This window comes from Athene cunicularia, unplaced genomic scaffold (assembly GCF_003259725.1).
Source record: "Athene cunicularia isolate RWA unplaced genomic scaffold, athCun1 BOjh375695_part1, whole genome shotgun sequence".
Taxonomy (NCBI): domain Eukaryota; kingdom Metazoa; phylum Chordata; class Aves; order Strigiformes; family Strigidae; genus Athene; species Athene cunicularia.
In genome coordinates, this window is record NW_020799149.1 from 49,859 (window position 1) to 59,249 (window position 9,391).

Sequence of the window (9,391 nt, forward strand, 5' to 3'; positions counted from 1 at the left end):
CAGCAGGGCCTAGTGAGCATCCCTTGCACAGGCAGGGGCTGAGGAGCCTGAGCGGGACAGGGCAGGGGACAGCATGCCAGGTCCCCCTGCTGCGGGCACAGGGCGGGGATATCAGCGCTCTGTGCAGGGCTGAGAACATGGGCACAGCACCAGGCAGGAGGGACCTGACCCAGCCCTTGTGCCACAGGGCAGCCACAGCCCTGCCAGGGGCTGGGGGCTGACCTGCCCCCTTCTGTAAATCCCCTATCTCAGGGACCACATCAAGTCCTGGGGCCCCGGAGCCTGGGGAACTCGGGTGACCTGCGACCAACAGCCCAGCCCACCCCCTCCCCGCCAAAAGCCGTGCATGCACCCATGAAGGAGGGGGCGCAAGGCAGCAGGACAGGCTCTGTGAGTCAGACAGGGCCAAGGAGATCAAACGGAGCTCAGCAGAAAGCTCCCAGGTGGAAATAACAGTGCAAAGGAGGAAACATCCCCCCATGTCACTGCATGGCCCCCAGCATGAGGGTGTCGGGCCAGGGGGAGGCTGGTGATGGCACACTCTCCATGCACCTTCAGGCCCATCCCTGGCACCCCAAACCCCGAGGCACCTGCCACCAGGGCAGCACTGCATGCTGAGCCAAAATGGAGGGGATGGTGGGCGAGGAGGGGGGGTCTGGTAAGGGAGGCCAAGCATGGGGTGCAGTCCCGGCCCTTGTGGCAGGGTGTGATGGAGACCAAGCAGGACCCATGGAGCTGGGCTCATTCGTCACACCCCGGGGCAGGCGGACAGAGCTCGCCGGAGCAAGGCTAGTAATGGTCCTTCTGGCAGTAGGGTGGATGAGAGGGGGACATGGACACAGTCATGGCCTCCCCTGGGGCCATGTGTCCCTAGGGCACAGCTCCCCAACTTGCAGAGAGGTTGTGGCAGGTCCCCACTCCCAGGCAGCAGCACTGGGGACGACGCAGGGTGCCCCGGGATTGAAGCAAAGGCAGGCATCCCCATCCGCATGGGGTACAGCCCCCCTCCCCAGGCTGGTGGTCAGCACAGCTGAGCACAGTTCCTCCAAATTCAGCCCAAAGCAGCCCTGGGAGTGCAAGTCTGTGGGCAGAGGGGTCCAGCTCATGCCAGGAGTCCCCAAGGCTGGCAGTGCTGGGACGGGGCTCCTGGACACCCCGGCCCACAGTGCCGGGACTGTTACTAGCCCAGGCCGGCGGCGGCAGGCAGGTGCAGGGGTGGGCGAGCAGCACACGTACCCTTCTCAGGATAAATTTCTTCACTAAGGGTAAACCTAATACCTTTCCCACCATGAACTAGTGGGAAGGAGAGAGAAAGAGACAGAGACATATCACAGAGTAGACAGAGAGAGGAGGAAAGAGAGGATGTGTGTGGGGGACAGGAACAATGAAAGAAAGGGGGAGAAAACAAAAAGAAAGAAAGAGAGATCAGATCTCACAGACAGATGGAGAGCAGAGCATCTGGACAACACTAGTGACACGGGAGTGCCAGGCACCACCCAGCTCTAAGCCCAGCGGGTCCTGGGGCCAGACTGCACCCAGGGGTGCTGGCACCCACCAGACCTAACCCCACACCCCCAACATGGCTGGCACAGGAGGCACAGACAGGACAGACGTCCCTTGCAGGAGACGCACAGACAGCAAACGCACGTCCCACTCCCCAAGGACGCAGACAAGCCTGAATGGGGCACTCCGCTGTGGTACATGACCACTGCTGAACATCTCTGTCCCCTCCTCGAGCAGCCAAAGGACAAAATAAAGGTCAGCATTTAGAGCCAAGGGGTAGCCCTGCCCCAGAGGGTGCCTGGCACCCTGCACCACATGGCTCTGGGACAGGGGTAGCACCTGAGAGGCACCCGGCACCCTGGATGGAAAACAAACCATGGGGTACATGGGGCACCCACCACGCCAGGACAGGCCCTGGCAGAGCACCGGCATCCAGCCAAGGCTGCACAAGGTCAGAGCCCTGGCCAGGCTGGCACCACTTGGCCAAAACTGGCAGCTCTAAGGCAAGGTTGGACCAGAAGTGTCTGTGCTGGGCAGCAGGGACCATCCAGATGGGACAAACACTATGACACATAGCCAGGGGGAGACCTTCTCCCCCACCCACAAGCCCCAGCTATGCCCTGGCACTGGGGACATGCTCTTCTTGCTGGTGGGGGACTTGGGGGTGCCAGGCTGCCTCTGGGCACCCACAGCTTCTCTTCACCTGCAGACCATGGGAGGAAAAAGCCCTTCCCTCCCCACCCATCCCTCCCACTCCTCTGTGAGCCTGACTGGGACCCCCAACCCCACCAGGATGGAGGCAGGATGGGGCCCTGGTTGTGGGCAAGCCAAGCCCGGGTTGGGGGCCTGGGTGGGGGGCCAGGGCAGTGCATCCTACCCTGTGAAGCCTGGGTCTGCACAAAGGTTTTGATGAGGAGGTCAGTGGCCTGGGTGTAGAGGGACAGGGCATAGCGCAGTGACTGCAGGTCAGGGCTCTTCTCCAGGAACGTCTTCTTCAGCCCCACGCCGCCAGCGTGGAAGTATTGCTAGAAGGGAGGAAGACAGCTGCAGGGACTTCAGCAGCTCTGCTGGAGTTCCACCCCACGATGCTCCCCCAGGTCTATGCCTCAGGGCTAGAGCCCTCAGGGACACCCCTTCGTACCCCAGAGTACCCTTACCTTGATGGTGTCCAGTGCCAGCTCCACCACTGCACATTGCTTCGGGGTCAGGCTCTTGGCTTCCTCCCGCACCATGTGGTCCTGAAAGGCACAAATCCTGCTCTCAGCACAGGACCTGGGCCCCACTTCCCTCACTCCAGCTGTGTCAGCAAACAAGCACTGGTGGGGTCCCTGCGACAGTGCTGGTGCCAGCCTGCAAAGTGCCACCCATCGTGGCACAGGGAGGAGCTCAGACTGCCCGCGCTCCCCAGCCCAGCCTCCCAGCCCTCACCTTCAGCTTGGAGAGCTGCCCCAGCTCCTTGGCTGCGTTGAAAATCATCTGCGTGCCCTGCAGAGAGCAGAGAGACAGGAATGACCCTGGTGAGCAGCCAGGACAGGGGTACCATGGACACATGGTGCCAGGAGCTTGCTTCAGCTCCAGGGGCTCCCCTGGCCCCCCAGGCTCCCGGGGGCCAGAGGGGTGCTCCTCAGAAAGCCCCAAGGCCACTGGTCATGCCGTGGTGGTGCGGGGCTGGCAGCCCCTGTCCCAGCCCCTGAGCAAAGGGGTGTGGCTGGGGGCTTGGGGCCCCCAGAGCAGGACATCACCCTGGCATCAGGGCCCTCACACCCTGCTCAGCACAAGCAGCTTGGCCCAAGGGTCCCATCCTGCTCCCTGTGGTGTCCAAGCACCTGCTTCTGCATCCAGCAGAGCCCAGCACGGCAACAGTACTGGCACCGCATGGACAATCATAGGACATGGGGCAGGGGAGCAGAGAGTGAGTGCAGGGGGACAGTGGGCATGGGCAGGATGCACCACGGTCCCTCTGTACCCCACGTTGCTGGTGGCCCAGCCAAAACACCCCCCCCTTCCCCCTGCCTAGTCCCAGCCCCAGGGAGGCTCCCAGCCCCTCTGCACCCCAGGGAACCCCGTGGATGGGAGCCCCTGGCTGCCTTCGCCTGCCCTGGGCCGTGCCACCCCCATGGGCAGAGGCCATGAAGCCATTCCTTGGGGCCACTGGCACGGCTCCTGGGAACGCAGCCCCACGGCACAGGCAGGTCCCACGCACCTCCCTAGTCTGGCAGCCACTTACCAGTCTGAGCTCAAGTTTCCCTTCTCAAGCCCTCCAGTGTGCAACGTGCAACTGGGTAAAACGAGGGCCCAGTGAAGAAGAGCCAGCAATGCCCACCTCCTTCACCGTCCAGGCATCAGTAGCTCCAGTCCTTCCCAACAATGAGAAACCCCAGCGTCTATCCCACCAGCCATTACCTTCTGCAGGGGTCTGGCCCACCCATGCCCTCATTTTGTAAACCCCCATTAACCCTTTATGGGCTCTCCCCCAAGTTCTGTCCCATTAATCCTTCCCTTGCCCTCCCCATGTCCCCCAGCCAGTGAACAGACTGGGAGCTGGGGACACTGGTGTCACCCAAACGCACAACCAGACAACAATTACTGAGCTGGGACCCCCCCCGACCCCGCAGCACACGGGACAAGGGACAGCAAGGAGGTGAGAGGAGGGGCCAGAGCCAAGTGGGGAGCAGAAGAGCCATGTCCTTACTTCAGTGTGACTGGGCAGCTTCACCCTGCTCTGGAAGAGAACAGCAAGGGACAGTTACTGGTGGCCCCAGCAGCAGCCAGCCGTGGGTCCAGGCCCCCCACATCCCCCAGCTGTGTAGGCTCTGGCCCTCTGACTGTGCCCAGTTCTCCACTGGATCAGCACCAGTTCACACCTGCAAAGGCTCAGCCCAATGTGCTTGCAATGTGATGAGCATGTCAGGTCTCTTCCTAAGTGGGGGCAGGCTTACTCCCTGCCTTGTTTGGGGCTGGAGAAATAGTAGCAGGGGGATGAAAGCAGCCCTCCCAGCATGCTCAGCAAACTGGGACAGGACCCAGCATCCCCTGGGAGAGCAGGGGACAGCCGCAGGCATTGCCCAGCCAGTGCTGAAGCCAGGCTCTGGGAGCAGGCAGCCTGGAGGGCTATGGGGAGCACCCAAGAAAGGGAGAGTCCATGTGCCTGCAGAAAGCCTTTTTGGCAAGTTTTGGGTTCAGCACACCTTGCTGAGGCCCCCCAAGCAATAGGGAGAAGCAGGCTCAGAGGTCCAGAGGATCTCAGCAGCCCTGGGGCCCCCAGTGTACCCTGCACATCCCCAGCATGGCCCAGCATCCTGAGGGCCACCTCTTCGTCAGCCCCCAGAAGTGAGACAGGTTTGTGCCCAGGATCTCCCATGCTTAGTTACCCCATCCCCACACTGTCCCAGCCAGGCACCTGGAGACGTGCTGAGCACCTTGGGCAGCATCCTCCATGCCTGCCTGGTGATGGGTAACACCCCATACCCACCCAGAGGGCTAAACACAATGTGACACCAGCTCCCTATCCCAGGACACACAGAAACAGGTCACTGCCCCCATCCTGCACCCAGGCAGCACGTCCCGGACAACACGGTACACCTCAACACAACAACACGCCACGCAGGCAACGGCACATCCAGACAGCACGACAGAGGAAGCACGGACAAGCCTGGCCCTCCACAGCAGGCGGGTGTGGGGCCACGAGTGTTGCCATGGGGCAATGACACACATGGAGCCCACGGCTATTTACCTTCTCTGTCCCCTTGCCATGTTTTCTCAAGAGCGTTCCCTGTAGAAGCAACGTCAGAGGTTGAGTGGTGGGGTGGGGACAGCGTGGGACAGGACACAGGGGTGCAGGGCAGGGCTGGGCACGTGGGGTGGCCGCAAGCTGGCGGCAAAGACATGGCTGAGCTCCTACAAGACAGCCAGGGCCCATGGGGGGTAGCCCCTGTTGGGGTGCTGGGTTAGTGGAAGACTGGTCCCAGAGATATGCTGGGTCAGTGAGGGACTAGTGTCTTTGGGATGCTGGGCCAACTGGTCCCCACTGGAATGCAGGATGCTGCACTGATGGGGAACTGGTCCCCGCACTGGGATGCTGGGCTTATGGCTAGCTGATCCCTGCTGGGATAAAGGGGTGCTGAGCCCATGGGGAACTGGTCCCCACTAGCATACAGGGGGCAGGGGCTAGCTGGCACTGTGGGCATCCTCTGGTGCCCCCACATTCCCCTCCAGCTCTGGCCAACACTCACAGTGCTGGGAAGGGAGCAGGGAGCAGGCAGTTGTACTTGGGTTTGGCACTCAGAGTCCTGGTCCATGCGGTGCTGGGCTCAGTGAAAACCCCACACTGACCCAGGCCCAGCAGCAGCAAGAGAAATAGTGTAAAGTGGGGTAGCAGTGCCATGGTGGGGGGGTCCTAACCAGCCTCCTGAGGCGGGGAACAGAGGCACATCTGAACGAGGAGTGGGTAGCAGGGGGTTCAGCTAGTGGGGAAGCCTGTGTGAGGGACAAGCAGCAGAGTTAGGGCCAAGCAGGGGCAACAGAAGGGTTTCTTGTCCTGAAGGGAAACTGAGGCACGGGGTGAACAAGAGGTCCTTGAACCCCATAGAGCTGACACTACCTCGGCCCCTCAGCAGCCTCAGCAAGGCTGAGACATGGGGTCCCTGTGAGGTCTGAGGATGGCTCAGCCCCAGGCTGCCCCCAGGGCCTCTCGAAATGCTGCTGTTGGAAACAAAAGGTTTTGGGGGACATGAGACAGGCGTTTGTCCCCACAGGGATTGGCACCCAGCACCCAGCCACCAGCACCCACACCACTGCTCCTCCTCTTGAAGGTGCCTGAGGTCAAACCAGGAGTAGGGGGAGGGCTGGGGGTGGCTGTGGCCCTTCCCTGGCCCCGTGGGGCAGAAGCCCATGGCCACCGACTGAGCAGAAGAGGACAAGAGGTAACTGCTCAGCCAAAGCCATGCAAGGCCCCAGCAACAATGCCGAGATGGGACCCAGGCGCCCGGGCTCCAAGGGGAAAAAGTCTCACAACTTGCACCAGCAACCTGCCCACCGCTGAGCAGCCGGGCCAGGGACTGTCATGCCCCAGCGAGATGCTGCTCTCCACAGGCAGAGAAAATCTCTGCCCTCAGCCCCCACCACAGCTGCACCCCAGCCAGGGCCTCAAGGGGAAACTGAGGCACAAGGGCCCAGGGAAGAGCAGCCCTGAGTGCCGGGCACGCACTGTTGCCCCTACTCCTGCCTCCAGCGGCCTCTCTCATCCCTCAGCACAGAGGAGGGCGATGGGACCAGCCAGGCTTTGGCTGCCCCTGGTTACATGGCGCTGCCCCAGCATGTCCCCTCCCGCTCCATCACCAACACTGCCCCTCCCCACATCCAGTCACCACGAATCTGTCCAGGACCTTTCCACCCCCTGAACCCAGCTGGGGCTGCGGGCAAGTGCCCGCCAGGAGCAAGTGCCAAGCGGGCAGCATGAGGATGGGGACCACAGAGGTGGACCAAGTCAGGAGCCAGAGGAGGGCATGGGCAGGACGCGGGCAGCCACACAAGACAAAAACCGGTGAGGCCAGGACCGACACACAGCGGACAGACAGACAGACAGACAGGGAGCTGCCGTACTTACAATCATCTGCCATTGAGAGGCGAGCGGAGCAATTGGAGAGAACAACCATGACATGAGTGTTGGCCTCTGCCTCCATCCTCCCCAGTCCCAGCTGCCCCACGGGCCCCCCCCACCCCACCAGCCAGGGTGGGCAGCAGAGCCAGGGGTGTCCCTCACCTGACGTGTCACAGCAGTTGGCATCGACGCCCTGCCACCGGCACCGCAGGTCCCCACAGCCCCGAAGTGGCTCCATCTCAACCTGCCCAGCCCTTCCTCATTGTGGCAGGGGGTTCTGCCCCATGGGGACCCAGCTCCAGGGAGCTGGTAGACCCCACTTGACACCTGGCTCTGACACATAGCCCGAGGCCACCAATCCATCAGCCACTCTGGGCAGGCTGTCCCCTGCCACAGGGACCAGCCACAGCACAGCCCCTCTAAGGGCTGCCTCCCCTCAGGAAAACTGCCCCACAGATCCACATGGCCACCTCACCTCTGCCCCCAGCACAGGACTCGCAGCCTCCAGAACACAGCATAGCCACGCTCAGTGTGAGGGGACAGAGAGAGGGACTGGGAAGGCAACAGGGGCCCAGTGGCACCAGTGTTCCTGCTGGATTTGGCCATCTCTGGCCAAGGGCGTGCAAGCCTGAACAGGAGCGATGCAGGGCTGAGCTGAGCCGGGCTCTGGGCTATGACAAGATGCCAGTGAGGTGGCACCACTGAGCGCTGACAGGTCACCAGTGCACTGTCCCTTACAGACACAGCCCGAGGAGCCCCACAGCCCCAGAAAGGTGACACAGTGGCCAGTGGCTCCAGAGACTCCAAGTAAGAGCCCAAGCCCAGCTTTGTGACAGTGACAAAAGCCACTGAGAGTGACAGGGACAGATGTGTGGCTGGCTCAGAGCCCTTGGTGTCACCTTCCCTGCCTGACCCTGAGGGAACAGCTGCCCCTGGAAGCTTCAAGGTGCACAGCTACATGTGGGGGAGGACAGACACACAGCACTGCGATACAGAGCCTCAAAGCCTGTGGGCAACCTCCCTCTGAGGAGGGACCATTCCCTGGGCTTTGCTCTGCTTCCCCAGAGTCTGTTCAGCCCACGAGCAAGGAAGAGTTCAGCCCTGCTGCTGGGACACGCCCCCCCATCCCCACGAAGCCAGTCCCCGCTCCCCAGACAACCCCAGCCCCATGGCAAGGATGACGTGCGGTGGCTCCCCACACTCTGAGAGCCTCCTGAGTCACCTCCTGGCACAGGGACTGTGCCCATAGTCCTGCCCCAGCTCAAGGGCAAGGATGGAGAGGAAAGGACCAGTGGTGTCCCATCTTGGTGCCACATGGAAGTGACAGGAAGGTCCTTTGCTAAAGCCAGCCAAGAGGGTGCTGAGCTGTGCTGGGTACCTGGGTCAAGCACGACCTTTCTTTCCTCTGTTCCTTCCCTGGCCATGAGCTGGGGGCAGGTTCAGGGACATCACCAAAGTCCCAACCCTCTCAGCAGCCAGTGAGGGCACCTGGCCAGCAATGTCCCATACTGGCCCCAATCAGCCACCTCAGCTCCAGCATCCCCTGTCGCTGGTCCCCCTCCCCATCACTCACCGTTTGGTCAGTAAGCGGAGGCAGGACGATTGTCTTCTCCATCGTGTTCATCACCAGCTTCCAGAGCTCCTTCAGCACCCGCTTCAGCACTGTCTTCTCACAGATCTTGGCAAAGAGTGTCAGGCTGCAGAGAGGAGATGGAGCTGAAAGTCCCAGCACAGCACCCTGATGCCACCCCTTGCATGGTCACCCAGACCCTAGAGGTCCCACAGACTCTTGGGCCAGAGGCACTGGGGAAGGAGGTCCCTGTTGCCCTCCATACTCACTTGCTGTCCAGAAGGTCCATGATGGGCTGCAGGACATTGTCAGCATCCTGTGCAACGCTGCTGCAGGTGCTGGCGGGAACATTGCCGGTGCCCTTCACCTGGCCCAGGATGTCACCCATCTGCTTCACACACTCCTCAATGTGTGGCTGGAAACTGGGGACCACAACACCCAGGCAGCTCAGCATCCCCCACGGCCGTGCCCAGAACCTGGCTGAGCAGAGCCCCCAGCCTGGCCCCAGCCACAGCTCCTGGATCCCCAAACCTCTCCCTGGTCCCACACCCTCTTGCCCAGGTGTACCTGGTGGCAAAGACACGGCTCAGCTCATCCAGGACATTGTTGAGTTTCACCTGCAGTTCCTTGAGGATATCACTGGCTTCTGTGTCCAGCTGAAGGAGGGACAGGTTGGAGAAGCCATCAGGGTTCCTGGCCCAGCCCTGGGGGGGGGGGGG

The 9,391-nt window shown here is 61.9% G+C and overlaps 1 protein-coding gene across 1 annotated transcript in view; it reads right to left on the bottom strand.

The window, feature by feature from the left end:
• The window catches only part of UNC13A (unc-13 homolog A), a 30,271-nt gene that overhangs the window by 2,521 nt on the left and 18,359 nt on the right, over positions 1 to 9,391 (bottom strand). The window contains exons 29-38 of the mRNA XM_026866920.1: positions 9,240 to 9,328; positions 8,942 to 9,094; positions 8,676 to 8,799; positions 7,109 to 7,114; positions 5,237 to 5,275; positions 4,196 to 4,225; positions 2,932 to 2,988; positions 2,661 to 2,741; positions 2,381 to 2,528; positions 1,237 to 1,293 (exon numbers count right to left, since the gene is read on the bottom strand). Coding sequence (XP_026722721.1) covers positions 1,237 to 1,293; positions 2,381 to 2,528; positions 2,661 to 2,741; positions 2,932 to 2,988; positions 4,196 to 4,225; positions 5,237 to 5,275; positions 7,109 to 7,114; positions 8,676 to 8,799; positions 8,942 to 9,094; positions 9,240 to 9,328 — 784 coding nt within the window. The remainder of the gene's footprint in view (positions 1 to 1,236; positions 1,294 to 2,380; positions 2,529 to 2,660; positions 2,742 to 2,931; positions 2,989 to 4,195; positions 4,226 to 5,236; positions 5,276 to 7,108; positions 7,115 to 8,675; positions 8,800 to 8,941; positions 9,095 to 9,239; positions 9,329 to 9,391) is intronic.